General features: G+C 37.1%; 1 protein-coding gene across 8 annotated transcripts in view; it reads left to right on the plus strand.

The window, feature by feature from the left end:
* Positions 1-20,602, plus strand: part of PTPRM (protein tyrosine phosphatase receptor type M) — a 470,229-nt gene that overhangs the window by 247,051 nt on the left and 202,576 nt on the right. For all 8 annotated transcript variants that reach the window (XM_082045023.1, XM_082045024.1, XM_082045028.1 and 5 more), the window contains exons 8-11: positions 904-1,212; positions 4,355-4,464; positions 9,140-9,341; positions 13,819-13,921. In XM_082045023.1, the coding sequence (XP_081901149.1) occupies positions 904-1,212; positions 4,355-4,464; positions 9,140-9,341; positions 13,819-13,921 (724 nt within the window). The remainder of the gene's footprint in view (positions 1-903; positions 1,213-4,354; positions 4,465-9,139; positions 9,342-13,818; positions 13,922-20,602) is intronic.

The following is a 20,602-nucleotide window of genomic DNA, read 5'->3' on the forward strand; positions in this document are numbered from 1 at the left end:
ATGTTTCAAGCATGCAGGCATTTTATTAAAAAGTAAAAAGATGAAATCCGGTGTAAATTGTTTAGAACATTTCTAGTGAAGACATGTTGATTAATAAACATAAAAGAGGGAAGATGCATATTAATTTGTTTATGTATAACAGACTTCTAGCTCATTAAAAGTCTTCTAAGCATTTAACTAGTGAAGCAGTGGATAAAACTAGACGTTGTCTTTAATCTTGTTGAGGGCTCCAATATGAAAAAAACCTAGATTATTGCTAAATATGTATAATAGCTCTCTTAATGATAGTGTTTTGAAAATGCGTGGTGTGTTTGTGGTTTTGCTGTAATATGGTGGAAACTTGGGTTTACTTTCCTATCTCAATTGCTGGAACCAGTAGGACTGAAGAAAATTTAACTTTGTCAACCACCTTCTTTGGCTCTTATATATAGATAGCTATAAATTCTTGGGTATGATTTTGTTCGATGTGATTTATGGTTGGTTATCCAACGGGAGATCTCTAGGAAAGTTCATATGCAGTAGGATATTGGCTGATGTGCCTCCTGTTGTTTCTTTTCATTCTTTGCTAAACCACTACTACAAATTGAGGTATTTGCACTGTTTATTTTAGATGTGTTTAAAGAAAAAAAAAAAAAAAACACAAAAAGAAGAAGTAAAAAAAAAAAGAAAGAAGCTATTAACAACTCATGTTTATGGAAAAAAGAACCCTATGGACTATTTTAGAGGAACTGGAATATTAATGCCCTGGCCAAATAGTGATTGAATAATTGCATTCAGTCTAACTTAAAATCAAATGAATAAGAAATAGCTGAAGAACCACCCAACACTTTTTCTTTGTATAAACAGTCCAGCTTAATAGTAGAAACAAATAATCATACCAGAATTATATTGGTAATTTTGCAGATCCAATGCGTGGGCCACGAAAACTGGAGGTTGTGGAGATCAAATCTAGACAAATCACTATTTGCTGGGAACCATTTGGATATAATGTCACACGTTGCCATCGGTACAACCTCACAGTCCATTACCGTTACCAGGCCGGAGGACAAGAGCAAGTGAGAGAAGAAGTCAGCTGGGATACAGAAAGTTCACATCCCCAGCACACAATTACTAATCTATCACCATACACAAACGTCAGCATCAAATTAGTACTAATGAATCCCGAAGGACGAAAGGAAAGCCAAGAACTTGTAGTACAAACTGATGAAGATGGTGAGTTTTTATGTTTATATATGTATACATTGTACATGCATACTACCTGATAGCCAATATGCTTTTCTGTAGAAGTGCATGTTCTACTCTCGCTAAAATCTGTAGCAGATCTTCCACCAACTTCAGAAATGTTAAGGTGGTAAAGTGTTATAATGATCTTTTATATAACCTATAATATCACACATCATTTAATCATTTCTTTATTAAACTAATATCTCATGCTTGAACTATGTTCTGCCTCTTAAAAGTTCCAGTATCAATTTGAAGAAATTTCAGGTGATTGTCCACAGTATCCTCATGTATGCTTTTCTGTTCATATGCTCAATATTAAATATTTGTTCTTATTTGTGGTTTCAATTTCTCTAGCTTTGGCTTTCCAGCCACTGTACTCTGTTAGTTGCTTATTCAGACAATAAATTCCGTATACATACATTCAAATATGTAGATATTCCCTTCCTTTTAGTAATTTTTGGCTAATGTGGAGTTCTCAGATCTCTTTTTTTATTTTGAGTAATAACGTAATTTGTGAGTGTCTTTTTTGAAGCATGGACAGCCAGATTGGCTACTGCATCTCTGTAATGCTGTAGTAATATTGCATGTAATGGTTATACCATCTGCCTAAGTTCTCTGTGATATTACTGTGATTATATATGCAGAGAGTTTACTGGAGCTCCGTTAGCTACAATAGCAAAATGGGACTTACTTGTGGAATTCGTCATGCACTAGGAATCACTTTCACCATTCCAGAACATTCTATATTGAGATATAGCCCCTTAGGGCCCTCTACAAGTGTACCTTAGGTTTTTTGACCTTGCTTTTTGCCATTTTAAAATGCATACTGTTCTAAGAAACCTTATCAAGTGACTGGCATTGCTTTATATAACAGATCTGTCCTCCTCCCATTTTTATCATCTGCAATCTGCACAGGAGTGACTTTGTAATTTCTTCCAGGTCAATGATAGATATACAGCAGACATGTTGGAAAGATTTCTAGAAAAAAAACTTCAGCAATGATGAGTTGCTCTTATAATACATACTTGAAGTCTCTCATTTAAACCTATTAAATAATTTAATATATGCTGTATTGGGTTTTTTTTTTGTAGTACTAATGTCTAATCAAAATACATGAAGGAATAAATTAAACAATTTAGGAATGTATAGTTGCTAATGCAACAGATTTGACAAAGCATAACTAACAAAAAAAATTGTTTAATTAGAATTAATTTTGCTGTCATCCCTCTAATTATGATTCAGTTCAATCGTAGGATGGTAAAGCTAAAGATCTTATTGTTTTCTGGGCCATTTATGTGTTTACTCTGAACCTTTGCATAATATTTTCTTATTCCTGGCCACCTGGAACTTACATTGTTCCAAGACCTATTAAAAACCAGCATCAGTGTTTGAGAGAATACCTTGGACAAAAATCATAAGTTTTTTGTATACCATACACTTTCAGTAAGGTACATAAGTCTGGATTTAACACAACAGAGTATACTGACCCAAATTATCATCATTATTTTTTGAATTACACAATCATGTAGGTTGCAAGGGACCTCCAGAGCTCATTTAGTCCAGCCTTTTGCTCAGAGCAGATTGAGTGAGAGCAGATTGCTCAAGGTCTTGTACAGCTTAGTTTTGAGTGTCTCCAAAGATAGCTATCCCACAACTTCTCCAGGTAACCTCTGCCAGTATTTGACCCTCCTTATAGAATAACTGCTCAAGTTTATGGCCTTCAGATAATTTTGGAGGGTTGCCACAGTGTTTTGCTATGCTTCCAGTTTATTTACACTGTATTTAATCCCTCTTCCTTTACACATAAATCATTAACCCCATGATTCCAAATGAGTTTTACCAGTTCCTTCCTACTTGGCAGCAAGGTTTAGTCTTAAGGCTGCTCTAAAGGCATCATTTTAGTGGTCCATACAGAACAGTTCAGAAACCATCACCTGTATTCTTGGAGCTTCCCCTTGGTAGAGGAAGGGACTCTGCAGAGAGCTATGGAGAGGTAATTATGAAGTCTCGAACTGTGTAAACTTCCAGACTTGGAGGAGGAGCACAGTGCTGTACCAGACCTAACAATGGGAGGGAGCCACCAGATGTCTTGCTTTCAGATCTTCCTGTTCTTTAACCGTTCATGTACATCTCAGTAAAGGGTCTGAGAAATTATTTCAATCACTGCAGCAAGTAGCCTCCACCTTCTTTCTCTAGCACATCAAAAAACGTTAAGTGTATTTTCTAAATGACTTTTCACATCCAGTTTGTGGGAAAGTGCTAACTTATCAATGCGTGTTGCCTCACAGTAGCACTGTGTACATTTTTCGGGATTTTCTTTTCCCTTTCCATTGCAAATGTTGTTACAAAAATAAAATCACAGATAAATGTCCATGTGCTGTTTATACATCTCCCTCTCTGAAAAATGCCTTGAGGTTGGCCCAGGGATAAGGTAATTGTTGCAGAACAAACAGGAAACACAAGTAGATATCTGAGAGTGGGTGACACACCATTTATCAGAACCTGCTGACATCCCTGGCTCTTCAGAGGTCATTCTCATAAATTAAGAGACTTTAAGAAAAATGAATAATGTCAGTTCTTCAGTTTGTCTGCTTCATAATTTCTTTATGACCTGTTGTAGGTCATCAAGCCCAATGTCAGTGTTCTATGCGACACATGGCTCATCTTTCCAAGCTAACCATTCTAGTTCAGTCTGTTGAAACTAAGAGTTGTTACTTCAATGCTTGTCTGTTTTCATATATGAATGTTTAATATGTTTGTCACTGTGGGACAGAAACACTGTTGATAAGTAGGTATCACAAATGGATTTTAGTTACAGGAGTTTATATTTGAGATATCACCTAATTCCTTATAAAAAGCTGATTTGTCCTTTTCTTTCATCAATAGCATTTTACAGGAAAAGTGCAATGCTCGCTAATTCCTTCTTATGCTGGAGGTGACATGTATGTTTACTTAATGGCACTATCCTGTTTAATAAATTCTTCTTGTCCTATGCTACCCTGGCCTTTGCTTCAGTCTTGGGAAAATAATATTGGGACAGTTTTTATGCCTCAACAGCACAAATATTACGTAGAGTGTCTCCTGAATTTTTTCTCAAAACAGCATTTTTTTTCCCTTTTTTATCCTTTAGTCCCCAGTGCGGTGCCACTTGAGTCCATTCAAGGAAGTACCTTTGAAGAGAAGATTTTTCTTCAATGGAGAGAGCCAGCGCAAACATATGGTGTGATTACTTTGTATGAGGTACCTAGCATTTTGCCATGTTTTAAATTTTACGTATAATTTTGATTTTCAAAAGTGCATAATTTTTTTTCCACTTTATCTAAAATGAATCTTCTTTTCGAAGATAGTAGCACTTACAGTGTAATAAAATCAAATACACAATGTAGGACTGAATTATGCAGGACCCAAAATATCCCTGGGTTATAAGCTTTAAGAAAACTGCTATTTTTAGAACCATGTGATATAGCATTCTATCTAGTAATGTAGATCAAATATTTAAAAGACTGAAAGACAGATCTTATTGAATTAAAAAAAAATATGAGACATAACACAGTGGTGACATTCAACATCACATTTAGAGAAGAGTCATTATATGAAGACTATTGTAACAGAAACAAGCAGGCATAATTAAAAAAAATCTATCAGTTTTTAAATGCAAATTCGACAAAATTACATGTTGTTAGATGTCTAAAAATCTGTGCTTTTTCTCATGTGGAACCTCTGCCTGAATACCTTTTAGAAAAATTGACAAAAGACTACACAGATTAAGCTGTCAGACAGTAATCACTGTTAAGCTTCTTACCTGACCTTACTACAAAATTGGTATTGAAATGCTTTGTTTTAAAAAAAAACACACCTAAATGAGATATGGTGTAAAAGAAAAGTTATACTGAATGGTAACCTATTGATACTGTTTTGAAAACTGTTTTATTGTAAGACGATAAAATGTTATGAAAAACTATGAATTGATTTTTTAATAAAGCTGACTACTTTCCAGCTAGTTCAACAGTTGCCTGTCTTCAGGGATCAGAATATTTTAGTTAGTATGTTAATGTTTTTATTGATGTTAGGCTTTATGTACATAGAAACACACAGTGGTGAATCATCTTTCTACTTACAAACATGCATGCATGTCTAATTACGTTGCACTCTATACATGCAGTTCGTTAGATGTATATGCATACACAACTCCATCAGCTGTAGTGGGAGCTGTGCAGGTGTATTCATAGATGGAAAAGAATAGCTTAGCCAGACTTTCTGAGGTAGACAGGGCTGTGCAGGACTCTGAACATCAAAAGAACCTTGCATTCCAACAGTGAACAGAACATTGAAAAGGAACTACTGATACCTCCTTACACTGTTTATCTAATACACCTCAAAGCAGAGACAGAGGGAGCAAAGCAACCACAGAAACGTGATTTAAATTATTTTTAAGTAAAAGATACCAACGGACTAATGCAACAAAACCATCCCTTGTTTTAAAGATGCCAGCTCAGTCCGGTCATGCAGCTGAATATGAACAACTGCCTAGTTGCTGGAAGCTTGTTGGTCAATACTTTTTCTGCCCTGATATTTGCTTATGAGCCTAAAGTGTGTCACAAAGATTTTATAAATATGACCAATAAACTACCTGAAGGCAAACAAATATATACAGTGAATCACAGCAACATTTTACCTATTTTAAATGTATACTTTGATGAAAAATGAAAGTATGCTTCCGGTGTATTTTAGCTAATTGACGCAGCTCACAGGGTAAGATCCGGCAAGTTAGATTAAATTTAGGTACCTGTCTTGTACAGGTTGGTTCAGACTATCAGATGTCTCATCTGGCACCTCTTTGGCTGATCATTGTACAGTCAAGGTGCATCCAGCACAGCTCCAAATCACTCCAGCTCGTGAAGTGAGGTGTCTAACCGGCACCTTGTTGCAGGCCAAAGCTTAGACAAAGAGGAGTCTAAGCCTGGGCTGTGTGTACATCAACAATTCTGATCTACAAAGCATAGCCGCTAAAGCTGCCCTTATACAAACGCATGCTGTATTTGGAACATTCGTGAAAACTGGTGCTCATGGCATTCGCTTTGCAGAGAATGGTCAAGCTCATTTTCACCAGGGGCCACACCAGCCTCACGGTTCCCTTCAAAGGGCCAAATGCCATTTTAGGACTGTATAAATGTAACTACTCCTACATTTATAGAGTCCTAAAATTACATTTGGCCCTTTGAAGGTATCCATGAGGCTGATGTGGCCCCAGTGACAATGAGTTTGACACCCCTGGCCCAGCGGGTGAGCACTAACCTAGTAAGGGTGAGGCCTAGGTAGGGAATAGTTCAGCCTGAGGAGTTCCCCAATTCATGATAATCTGTCTACAGGGAAGTGAGTTAGGCACAGACCCACAGCAAAGGGTGAATGACCTTTCCATTCACCCATCACTTGCCACCAGGCTGTACACAACCAGGGCTGAAAGAATTGTGGTACCAGAAGAAATGCAAGTATGAGAGTGCAGGGTACTTGAATCTAGAGTTGAACACACAGAGTTTGGGTGAGGCAAAACAACAAGTACGTAAGCCTCAGTCCAACCCAGGAACAAGGTTGCTCTTTCCAGGGCACGCTCTTAAACTGGTAGCTGTTTTGCAGGGTCAACCTTAAGACTACAGCAGCAGACATCTTCTTTCAGCAGGAAGTGCCAGGGTCTTAGTCCCAGCAGAGAGATGAACATCATCTGCAGTTCTGAGTCTGCATCCCTGTTCCCAGAGAGAAAGCTCAATGTCGCCTCTGTGTCTAGCATTTCTTACTCCGAGCACTCAACTTTCTATATTGTTAAAAATCTCATAACCAAGTCTGCTTTCTGGGGCCAGGCATTTGTTTCTAGTGACTGAATGAGGCACTCTTTTAATATATGTGGTGGGAAAAGCTATGTCTCAGTGTATCAAGTACTAACATATTAATTGCTATTGTGAAATTAAGTGCAAATCCAATTCTTTTACCAATATTTAAAGAAAAAAAGCATTTAGATGAAGAAATTACATAATGACAAATGATACCATTTTGCTCCTCTGTCACCAGTACAGGTCCACAGTTGTAGGAATAAAAGGCTTAGTCCTTTGGGCAAGGTTTCATCTAAATTTGATAGAAGTAGTCAATACCTAGTAAGAAAATGACCCTCATGCCCAAGTAGGAGTGAAATACACAAACTGTGCCAGTTCATTTTAACCAAGCAAAACACTTATTTTTTTCATGTATTCTCCATGATTCATAGAAGAACTGCCTTTGTTAGAGAACATCAGCCCATTAGTTATCTAATAACTAAACACTGCAAAAAATTTACAAGAATCTAACATTGACAGCAGAGTCTCTTATAGCCTGGTATTATTTTGAATAAAACTTAAGTGAGATTTTGGAAAATCTTTTTAAGAATCTCAGAAATGTAGAGAACAGAATTAAAAGGAGCTACAAGAAGTCATTTAGTTTACATATCTGCAGCAAAACAGGATCAGCTCTATACAAAACATACCTGTGATGTAGTTGTCTAACCTGTCTTTTAAAATCTCCAAAAAAAGTTACGACCCAGTGTCCCACAAACAGACATAACAGCACTTGCCATCAGAAAGGGAGATTCTTTTGGGCAACATGTAACCTTCATTTTTTTACCGATAAAATTTCAGATATTTGGTAATGTAATCTTCTCCTGTCTTCTGTTATAATCAGGAGGGTTAGTTGAGCAGTTTTTAAGGCACTTTCAGTTTGATTTATGGATGAGGAGTTGTAGAGGATCTGCTTATATCTACCGAAATAATGTTGGGGTTTATCTAGGTGTTACCAAAGTTTTTATTACTCATTTTCAGCACTTCATTGATGTTAGTGCTGTGGTGATTAGATGGGTCATAGAAAAATCAATTTTCATTAAGTCAGAGGTTTTAGGAAATTGCAAGCGTTTAAGGTGCGTAATGCCAACACTTAGATGTTTCTATGTATTGTTTTATGTGTCTTCTTAATTATAATGATATGGAATAAATATAGCAAACAGAATGTCAATTATCACTTTATATAATAAGAGTGTTGGAATTATTCGCATACAAATTAAACTTTAAAAGTGAAAAGGAGGGATGAATCATTTTTACTTTTTAATTTTTGATGGATTTCTTATTTTTAAATTCTCATTACAGTGCACGGAAATTAGTAATTAATAGAAGAAATCTGGATCAGGTTTTACTGTGAACTTACATTAACATTTCTAATGAAAACTAAAAATACTGTTTGAATTAAAGAACGAACTGAGGACACAATATGCACTCTACATATATTACTCAACATTTTATCTCTTCTTCCCTCCAAATTAGAATCTGACCTAGGTGCAATATAATAACCTGAAAATTTCCAAATTAGCAATTACAATAGCTAGGCTTCTGATTAAAATACAAGCTTTACCCACTTTCTGGAAAATTTGCCTTAAACTGCCCTTATCATCTTTTACAGATAATCTTGTTCAGAGCAAAGTGTAATTATAGTGAAGTCAGCTGGAACTAGGGGCTACACCTTCTGTTATTCACTTATCTGTTTTTACTTTGTTATTTTAGTTTTGTTATTGTTGCTGATCAAAACCAACAGTGAGATGAATTAAAAAAATGACACTGGTAAAGCCACCATCTTGAAGGAATTAATGTAAGCCCGAACCCATCCTTTAGAGTTGTAATCTAGTTTCCTCTAAGTATCTGTATCTATAAAAGTAATAACTCATACCAGTTATGGCTGAGTTTCTGTGTCCCTTCATGTGATTCAGGATTTGAGGAGTGTAAGAGAGTAAGATAGCTTATCATAAAAGGTCTGACAGTGCATACATCAGAAGGGTTTACTGGATAAAGATGCAATCTCTGTCCATCTGCTCTAGGCAGTTTATAACTTTCTTATTCTTTTGCAGATCACCTACAAAGCAGTCAGTTCCTTTGACCCAGAAATAGATTTATCCAATCAAAGTGGACGAGTCTCAAAGCTAGGAAATGAAACGCACTATCTCTTTTTTGGACTGTATCCTGGCACTACCTACTCTTTTACCATCAGAGCCAGCACAGCTAAAGGCTTTGGACCTCCAGTCACGAATCAGTTCACCACTAAAATATCAGGTATTTGATTAAAGAATATTATTGTTTGCTTATGATAATGACATAGGTGATTATTTTGTTGTTTACTTCTCTAGGATTTAACAAACAGTGTATCGAAAAAGTAAAATATATATTCATTCCTGAAGATGTCAAAGTGACATATATTAACATATCTGAAAAACTTCCAAGAGCTTAAATACCAGCTAGTACTTCGAAATTCCTATTCACAACTGTAACTTACCACCCAAGAAACCCTATGAATTACGTGCCTGCAGTCAGTGCCAGCTGCTGTTGCAACATTTAGCATAAGGTTTTCTGGACATGAGGATGAGGGTTCCATTCAAAGCTTAGTCAGCCTTGACATGATTCTAAATTAGTACAGTAACGGTGCTGGAAAATCTCTTTAATGAGCCATGAACAATTGAGTGTAGAGCAGAAATACTATACGTCTGGCGCTCCCTTAGACTGTGCCGCTGACTGCCAGCCTGTGTATGTTCCTAGCAGGCGTGGGGAGTGAAGTGGATGTGAAACTGTATTAGACAAGAACATCAGGACTAGTGGTTTTCAGATAACAGCAGCATGACTCTGTCACTTCTGCAGATCCATGAACAATATATTAAAGCCCTCCCAGAGGCAGAAGAACATTTCTCTATCTGATGGGATGCTATGCTATTACATACTCTAAAATGCTTATGTAATTGATGACAAAATGTTTTGTAACGTTACAGTTGAAATCCCTTTACTCTTTGCTTCTCTGTAATCTTCCTGGGAATTAAACTGAACTGAACTATGGCCCCTGGATAATATTTACAGAAAATTGCCTTATCTATTTGTGGTCAACTTTGCTTCTCAGAAAAACTAAAGGAAAGCATTTGGGTACAAAATCGTCTTCCTCTTTTACTCTCATTCTGTGTACTTTTCCCCATCATTCATTTTCTTTCCTCACTAGAATGAAAAAAGTAACAAATGTTACTCAGAAGTAGATATTTTTTATTAATATTGTTATAGGAAAGATCAGTTAATTCAAGATGGAAATTATTGCCAATATGGATATTTGTAGAGAAAAAAAATTGTTAATTTTCAAGCTAGAAAATTATTTTTTATAGAAAGTCTAAATATAATGAGCACTGATCAGTAAAGATGGGGTTCATTTTCCATCCCCTTTCCTGTACTGTGCAGAAACATTCTCTGTCAGAAATCAGTTTCTGACATGGAAAGACTTCATATGGGTTAAGATGGCAGAATCAGCCTTTATTAGAATGAGAAAGGAAAGATACTACTGAGTGTGGATGAGAATCTAGGCATTTGGGAATAGTGCTGGATCTTAAACTGTTGTGCTTTTCTAAGTTTAATATGGCACCAGCTAAAACTCATTAATGTGAACAGACACCACAGGCATGCTTGGGAATGGGACTAACCTCCAAGCTACGATGCAGTGAGGTTCTGCGAGCTGTTGTGTCTGCACCCCACTCTTATTACTTCATGTTAGTTACTGTACTAACGGGGTATGTTTGCAACTTGCCCAGGGGTAGTTAAAGCCAATCTCTTGATGAATTTAAAATAGTAACAGAATAAGTACATTTCTTAATATTATTGAAAAGTCACAACTGGGATTTTAGCTGTTGAAAATGTTACCCTCTTGGCAGTGCTATTGTCCTGTGATCTCCTTGTCTTACTGTAAGGCTTTGAGGATTTTGATGTGTCCAGTGCTCTCCATTTTGGAGACATGTGAAACAAAAATGCTGAACATTTATGGATTAACAGTTTCACCATTTTTTAAAACAGTTCAGGGTGGCAACAGCGCATTCTGACCAATTTCTGAATTGAATCATCACATATTAATTTATCTGACTCTAGACTGCATTTTCATCCGAATAAAATACTCTTAATTTCCTCTCTTAAATGTTTGAGTAGTGCTATTCTGTACTGTAAATGGTTGCCATGTTTTCATTTTACTGTTGTGCGATTGGCACTGATGGATGAAGTGATCTGTATGTAAATACGTATTACCAAAAGCAGAGCTTGTAGCAGTGCATGCTATCAAAATTGATGGGCACTCTACTAGAAGACTGTTTCCTGTTGCATAGTAACTTTGTGAAAAGTCAGCTGTGTGGGCTGAAATTTTGTACGCTGCCTTTCATACTAAGAAGAATTTCATCCATTTCAGGAACATGGTTGACATCATGAAAAATCTGGGTGACTGATACATTACTGAAGTGCTTTCAAACAGGGATTTAAATATTTAGCAAGAAATATCACGCTGAGCCATCACGCTGAAAATCTGTTCAGATTCGAGCAGTTTGTAAATGTTGCAGTTTGCACACAATTTGTGGAAACTTGACAGAACTGAGCAGCGAGTGTCACCATAGATGCCATGCTCACGAAATAGTTCTCCAAGCTTTTAGAGCCTTGCCTGTGTGTTACCAACTCAGCGTGTCCCAACCCAGATACAGAGTCTCTGAGGCCCCTATGTTTTAGTGCATCTCAGCTTTCTGCTGCTGAAGACCAGGGTGTGCAGTTGCAAAAACTGAACAGGAAGAATATCTCCTGGCTTCTCTGTTTATTGATAAGCTCCTTCTTTGCATGTGGGCACTGTGGAGGAGGAAGTGTCCTAACCTAGGCAGGAGAAAACTGTAAGAATAGGTGATGTCCAAGTATCTGCGGAGAAGAGAAAAAGTAGCCAGGACTAAAAGGTGGGACTTGGGAGAACCACAACTCATATCCAGGACAGGAGGACAATTTTGGTGGAGGGAGACTAAGATTAGGAAAGAGTCCAAGTAGGCTTCTAGTAGTAGTAAGTTTGGAAGATTACAAGACTTTATTAAGATGTGGACAGGAGAACAAGGGCAAGAAATGACACAGTGTTCCAAAAACATTCAGTGAGTTTATACAGATTTTTGAAGATGCAGTTACTCTGTGCTTCCCTTATTTTCAGGATGATCAGCTTGACAGTGGGGCATTATGTGAATAAATTATGGATATTCAGAACTGAAATACGTGAAAATTGTGTCTGAATCTTTAAAGTACTGTGGAATCTTGTGCCTTTAGCCTTCTCAAAGTGGGTACCTAAGTTACTTAAAATGATTAGTCTGTTTGTGCCTTATATCCAGGATTGTAAGCAGAATAAAACCCTCTCATCTCACAAGTAGATTTTAGAAGATTAATTATTTTATTTGTGAAGCATTTCAAAACTGGTGAGTAGCAATGAAAAGCGATGAGGATGTTGTTAATGTTTTTTCAGCAGACTGAAGAGTTATGGACAAAAGCGTTACTTGGCTATATAGGGTAATAGGGATAAAGGAGAGAGAGGTTCATACCCTTTTCGAGTTTTTGCAGCTACTGCTGGGAAAGTGAGAAGGATTGGAAAATACACTTGAAAGAAAGACTCACATGTGTGGAGCTATTTATTTGCCTAGAGGTTGATATTATTTGTATGTGGAGCACAATATACTCTGAGTAACTTATTCAGTACGTTACACTTATAACTATCCATTGGCTGGAAGATTGAGATGTCAAGCAGGTCTCCATGTTCAACATGAAGCTTAATTAGCCATTGGAAAAACCTGCTAAAGATCTTCTCCCCCACCAAACGTATTTTCTTTTTCAAGCAGGAATTAGTTTAGAGAAGTGCACTGCCCTGCATTATTTCTGTGGTCAGAAAAGATCGTTACAATTACCACTTTTTGCTTCTATAGACTTCAGATCTGTTAATTGTCTATCATCATTAAGAACTGGACAATAAGGATACAACAGACTGCTAAATAATCAATTAACTGAGGAGCCTTCCATCCAATATAATGATAAAAATGCAACTAGATGATAGCACTGAAAAAAAGGAGCAACAGTAAAAGACAATAACTGAGGCATCCTTTCTTTTAATCACAAGTGGAATTCCTTCATGAAGACACAGCTTGCGAAAGTGCTATTGAGTGTGGCTTCAAACTAAGATGAGCTGTCGTGGCGATAATCCTTCTTCATTATTGTAAATTACGTCTGTGGTGGACAATAGACCCAGGACAGTTACAGCACTAGTTCAAATTCGAGGAATGGAAAGTTCTGAGAATGCCTCCTAATACCACTGACATACTGAGAAAGCTGGGCCCAGTTTCAAAAACTGTAGTCATTTCAGCATGCACATTTGCAGATGCTCTTCTTGAGCTAACTTGTCATTTCCAAGTCATAGATTCTCAATACTTTCTGCAAACTTAATTCTACATAGTAGCTGTTTCCTGTCTTGAAATTGGCAGTGAGCTGGGATTTCTTTGTTATTTTGTTGGCTTTTCTTGTGGTTGTTTGGTTGTTTGTTTGTTGATAGGGTTTGAGGGTTTTTTCTGAAGTTACTTAACCTTGTCTCATACTTGTGTTGTGACAGAAAGCATCTTAGACCCATAATGCAGTATTTATATTTGAAGAAGTTTTTAAAATTACGTATACAAATAGATACAGCTCTTGAAGAAAACCAAGAGTAACTTTTTTTTTTCCTCTTTTCTTATTCTAGCACCCTCTATGCCACCATACGAACTTGAAACACCTTTGAATCAAACTGACAGCACTGTGACAGTCTTGCTGAAACCTGCACAGAGCAGAGGCGCTCCTGTCAGGTACTGGGGGAAAACTTCCTTACAAAATTAAAACCAAATTGATTAATTTCTTGAACATGTTTTCTGGGGATTTTCTACACAGCAATCAGTGTCTAAATTCATGTCTGTATTAGCTCTAATTAAATTAAATAACTGAAGAAAATGAAAGTGCTTTGATGTTGAGTGTTCATATATTGTTTAAAGGATTTGATCCAGATGCGAGTGCCTTGTTCTTTGAAGATAAGGAACAAAGCCATAGTTCTGTTGTGTGGGTGGCTTCTTTAAGGTAATTGCTTACTGCAGTGTTATAAGTTCAAGGGCATATCACATTTCTTATGCTGAGCTACTGTCTTTAATATTCACTCTTCTTGTTTACTTCACAGATTTACAATAATCAACTCTTAGTAAGTTAGCCAATTTAAACAATAAGTACTGTAACATTCATAAAGTATTTATATTTAATTGACCATGATAGCACAAATGGGAAAAAAAAAATTGGCCTGGAAAACCAGTAGCTTGAATTCTTTAGTGTTATATAGTATCCGTTAATGAATTTTCTGTTTGTAGAGGTTATTTTCACCACCAGAAACACAGTACTGTGTAAGTCCTTTATTGATTAGAATAAAAGATGCCTGCTTTCCAGTGAAGAAAAACAAGGAATGGTTAGATTATTTTGAATGAGAACGGGTAATGAGCTGAATATTCTGAATAAATGAAAATAAAGATGAGAGAAGTGCAGATTTTTCAGAGGTTTAGGATGTTTTTCCTCTTGGCTAATCATGTGTCATCAAAAATGCTGAATTCTTTTTGTTTACACCTGTAATGAGTGACTGTCAATTCTTTTCATCGTGATGCTAAGATTTTTGGCAATTTCTAATTTTCTGGGAAATACAGGTCTGGTATATACTCATATGTGTGAATGAAAATAAATGTTATCTGGGTTTCTTCAGAATAGTAAGTGTTTCATACTATTAGGTTTACCGTGCAACATATTCATTGTTGCATTATATATTATATGTATGTAGGTTTGTATTTCAGAAATGTCATCCTGTTGGTCATTCAGGTAACTTTTTTTAAAAAGAAAGTGTAATGCTTTGGAGTAGTCTGAACCAGGTGAGAAAAAGAAACAGAAAGCAAATAAAATGGATTTAATGAAACTGTTTGATTTAGCAGATTAGATTACAAACAGAATGATTTGATGTTTTTCTGTCTTTATCTCACAAAGCTATAGTGTAGTCCTTCTGAACTCAAGCATTTGGATTAAAATAATACTAGTTGGAGTCATTGTTTAAACACAAACATATTAGACCATTAACAAAAAACCAATTTCATTCTTTTTTATCTGCATCATGAACTAAATATGATTGACTCCTGTAGCAGTAGTGACACATCAGGAACTTCACTTACAATAGAAAGGAGCTAGTTAGGAGATTAAAGTGTGCCAAATAGTGGGATGAGTGGAGAGATTTAAAGTAACATGAAGCTATGGAACTGACAGATGAACACACAGCAGCAAATTTAACAAGGTCCTTTGCAACAGGTCTTAAAATAAAATGAATGCTGACTGCAAACTCACAATGTAACTACTGAGTAAAGCAGAGTGAAAATTAAAGTAAGGATTTCTTAATGCTTGTAACATTTTATTGTGTGTTACACTCTCAAGCACGCTGCCATTGCATAGCTTGCAGATCCCATTCTGCGTATGGATTCTATCCTCTTAATCTGTAGTCACTGGGTGTTGACAGTTTAGTCATACTTCATTTATGCACACCTCTAAGCAAGATGCCTTGTCTATTGATTCTGCTACAGCTACCAGCTTGGTTAATGCAGATTTTTGAAACTGCACTGAACTTGTGGTGTAAATGATTGTTGTTGTTTTATTGATCAACATATCAGTCATGTCACATAACATTTTTTAATTTCTGAGATGGATAAGGAGAGCACAAATTCTACCATTCAAGTCAGCAAAGCTAATACCTGAGGTCATTCAGACTTCCAGCTTTTTTCTGTGATTAAATTATTTTTCTCTACTTATATATGAAAAATCCTGATATCTTATACCTTATTTAGAATCTGTACACAACCACCACAACAGAAAAGGAGAGAAAGGGCAATGCTGATTATTTAAATGTTGATTGAAAAGGCAGACTTTATAGAAATGTTCAGGAATCTCTGTTTACATTGATAAAGTACACATTAATCATGAAGGCCAAATGGCATTCCAGGTTGTTTTAGAATTCGTAAGACTGGACATGATTACAATGTATTTTGTCAGAGTTTTAATACGACAAATACTGCTTGTTTTGTCTTCAATTTCAGGTCCAGCATGTTTTATGCCTGTTGTTGTGTTTATTTCAAGGAGATTATTTCAGAATTGTATATGTTTAAAGCAGTAATGTATTCAGTAATGACGAATGTATGCACTTCTTTAACAGCTGGCTAAGCCATTTTGATTTTTAGAATGACTGTAATTTGCAAGGCTTTTTTTTTTTAATTTAAAATGATGGCTCTGTGGAAATTGTGTAGTACATGTCTTACTGTGGATATTCTCTTTTTTTCAAATATACGCCTATGTAAGAGTCACCAGTGTTTTAAAGGATTTACATAAAGCATACAAATGCAAATATTTTTTCTATGAGGACTCTTCAACATCTATTGAGTGACTCACTCTTCCAAGGCAATAGCACTTGTACCTGTTATTTCTTCAGGGCAGGTTAGCTTAAAATTTAGAAGACCCTGGGGCCAGATTGTCTACAGGTGCATAGATTGGTCATTTCCATTTACTTCAACTAAGCAGTGCTAATTTCTTGTAGAGATCTGGCTCATACACAGAAAAGACAAATGTCATGCTCGGTGACTGCATGTATGTAGTGTTGATTATATATTCATCTGTGTTAGAAAGAGTTTTAGATTGTTTGCTGCATTCCATTATAAAAGGTTCTTGTGACCTTCTCTGGCAAAGTTTTCCGGCAAGCTTTTAGCTTCAGCAGGGAGAAGCAAGTTTTCTCTGTCACATGGTTTTTCATTCAGTCTTGCCATGATAAAGCTTGAGTGTTTCCACTTCTTTTATCTTGCTTACGTAATCAGCAAAATGCTGTCACCCTACCACCCTCCTCCTGCTATTCTGTGCCACATCCTCAAAAGCCTTGAGAATAAACATCACAAAGATTTTGGCTCAGATAACACCGGAACCACCTGGCAATAACAAGTGCTCTGGGAGTCACAGACTGGGGGAAGGAGCAAGAAGGGTAAGAAACAAGGCAAGACCATCTAGGCTCTACTCTCCCTCCCAGTCTCTTTCTCCTACCACATTACAGAGCTCGCCTCACCTGGATTTGCCCCACTAAACCCTTCTAGTCACTTAATGGCCTGTTCAGCCACCCTTTCTGCTCTTATGGATGCCACAGACAGTTGGTACTTTCCTCTTCCAGCCTAAAGCAGAGAACTGGAGGGCCAAGCCTGTCAGCCAGCACTGCCCAGTGAATGCAATACTTGGCATTTTGGATGCCAGACTAATTCCTGTGCTGAGTGTGGAGGATTAGTCCTGCAGCACCTGGGGCTGCAAAGCTCAGGCAGGATGAGAGGGAGAGAGGGAACTACAGCGGTTGCCAAGTAGTATAATCTAAAAGTACCTTAAAGAAAACATGCAGAAGGAAGCAAATAAACTTTGAATTATGCAAACTGAAAGCTGAGAGTGTACAAGAGTGAAGGTAGTCTGTGTACTCTAAATGCATCCCTTTTATCATCAGTGTGCCCATCTTCTTCAACATGCATAAACAAGAACAACTCCACTGGGAAAATAAAGCAAACATCTCTTTACTTGAAGTGCTTAATTTTTGAAACGTACTTTTAATCTCTCTTCCCTGAAGAAGTGGTATGTATTATATTTCAGCCTGAAAGGCCATATTAAGTTATTAAGTATTTTGAAGTGCAGCTGAAGACTACCATAGAAATTTCAAACTACATGTTATCTCAAGTGATAAGCACTCCTTTCTCCTACTTCATCAGATAAACACTTCATGACGTGTTCAGATTGTCTAAATTCCACAAAGATTTATATTTCTTATTGGCCTAATCCAGACCTTTAAAGGCACCCTGTAAGTACTGGGTTCATTGTCACAGGTGGAATTAAGGCCATCTGCACATAGTCCCTGGGATAGGAACAGCGTGATTCAAAGGAAGATGCATGGTGTAAAGAAACCCTTGCCAACCCAAGGCCAGGGAGTTCTTCATTCTGTATGTGGCTCAGCCATTTCAACAACACTCATTGTATAATGATTCTTAAATGAATGACACGTTATTCCTATCCACTGACTAGGAGTAGGAAGGAGTAAATTAAACTGAGGTGGTCACCTTCGAACTGGAAAGACTCATGTAATGCAGCAGTTCCTCACTGGAACCACTGAGCACTGCACATGAAGTAGAGCTCACAGTTGCCTTCACATCCCTGCCACACACATTACAAAGTAGGCTGTGTCTTTGGGCCTCATCTCCTTCCTTCAGCGTGACTGGTGCCATGAGGATCAGCCTTCTACGTCTGGCCATCCCCTCTGCTTTGTCATTATGTCTACTCACTTTCTCATAGGGCGGCAGCAGGAACTTACCACATCAGTTAGGGTGTGCAACACTGTTCAGACACTTCCACACAAAGAAATGGGAATGTCTGAAGCCTAGTAGACCTTTTGCAGGACCCTCCAATATGACAGACAGCCTTCCAGAGAAGCCACTACCTTTATTCTTGAAACAATCTTCACACAAACACTCACGTGGTGGGCAGATTAGCAGATTAGATTATTTCACTGGCAATCAAGAAATCCAAAAAAAGCTAGCACGCTAGCCAGGCTGTTTGGAAATCTGTGGCAGACATCAATGAAATTCAGAAAGCAGTAGGGCTTCAGGCACTCTGAATGCAAATGTTTCAGGATATTTCCATAACCTTGAAGAGGCCATGAGGCACTTGCGTTGCTGTTGTGAGTACATGGTAGCCACAGGGCTGGGCCTCAAAGTTCCAATCCACTTCTCAGAGAAGAAGAGGTACTGGTATCTCAGTTTGGGTTTCTGTGTTGCATTGTTGCATGGTAAGAGTGCAGCATTGATTCCCACGCATGAATTATGGAGGCAAACATCATGAGTATGATTATAAATTCAGGATAAGTGAACAAATGAGTTTCAGAATGGGAGGATACTGATTTGCAAAATTTGAGAGACTTGTTAGCATTCAGTGTGGGCAAAAACATGGCAACAGCACATGCAAATAAAAACATTGCAGTATCTGTATTTTTAGCTCTGTCCTCTCACAGTTCCTACCTAGCATGTTATGTAATGCTGGTATGTTATTGTAATTTCCTTCTATTCCCAGTGACATTACATGGAAATGTAGTAATGAGAAAAAAGAAAATCTCATGTAGACACAGCTGAGAGGAGAAATATCAAAACTGTGCATTAACCAGGAGAGATCTGGAAAGCTTCCCAATGAAATGAAAAGTGAACTTTGGCCTTTCAAGAGCTCACTGATAAAACAGTCTAGATATGTGGTGGATTGGTGATAAAGAAATGGTTATATTGAAATAATGTTACTATACGTGTTCAAGTAGCATTTCTAACTCACTGGTATTCTGAAATCTCATGTTCAAAATGTAGCCCTCTGAAATACTTTGAGACCACAAGGTCTAAACAGCATGAAGAGAACTTATTGTCCATTCTTTAATTTGCTTGCCATAAGCACCCTTTCTGTTGTTTAAGGGTCTGTAAACATAAAGACTTGAATTGTATACCGTAGGGTCAGCTCTTGCCTGCAAACTGTATTTCCAAATCATAGTTTTACAACCTGTGAGGCAGCCAGTAAACTTGTTTGAGGATGTCTGTGATACAAAAGGGATGGGCTTTTATTAATGCTCATAATTGTCACTTCTTTATAGCAACAAGTATAATTATTTACAGCAGAAGGGTCAATTTTAGTTTCATTGAGGGAACAGTACAATAATTGCTTATGCTGTAAAAATGCTGTAATTCTTTTTTGTTATGCAGTAGAACTTGTCCTTGGATTTTACTGTGACTTAGGTTAGAATTTATAGTACGTGTTGTCTGTGCATGCGTGGTGCAGCTTCACATGTCCTGCTAGCTTGTTCAGAAATTTTTACTGTGACTTCTCACATAGTTCCTGGGTAAAAAGAACATTGATTCTTGATTTCTTGAAGCAGTAATTTGTGTCACTGAGAACCCAGCAAGAAATGCTATCTGTCATTTAGCAATGTGATTAATAAAAATTAATCTATGATGAATAAAGCAAGCTAGAGCAAGTGCAGAACAAAAGAGACAATAGAGTATTCCATGTCTCTGAAGAGATTAGTTTTCAGTTTCATAACTCACCAATACTTTCTCAAGGGTTTTGGTTATAATTAACAACTGAAAAATTTGCTTAGCTGTTATAAACCTCTGCTTTTCTTTTTTTACTTTCCTTCTACATGCTGGCCTTAAGTAGGATGCAGTGGAGACCATATCTCTGCATAATTCCTAATGATAGTTTTCTGTTTCTTGCATCTCATTCTGACAGCCTGATATTTCAGTTCAGCTGGGCTGGTTCTCTGCTAACATCCTTTGGACAATTAGGTTTTTCCAGTCTCCCTGGTGAAGGCTGAAGTCCAGCAGTAGTTCAGCTGGCAAATCATAAACTCTTGGAACTCAGACCCTGTTTTGCTGGCT

Source organism: Streptopelia decaocto (assembly GCF_964273445.1).
Source record: "Streptopelia decaocto genome assembly, chromosome: 2".
NCBI classification, from domain to species: Eukaryota; Metazoa; Chordata; class Aves; order Columbiformes; family Columbidae; genus Streptopelia; species Streptopelia decaocto.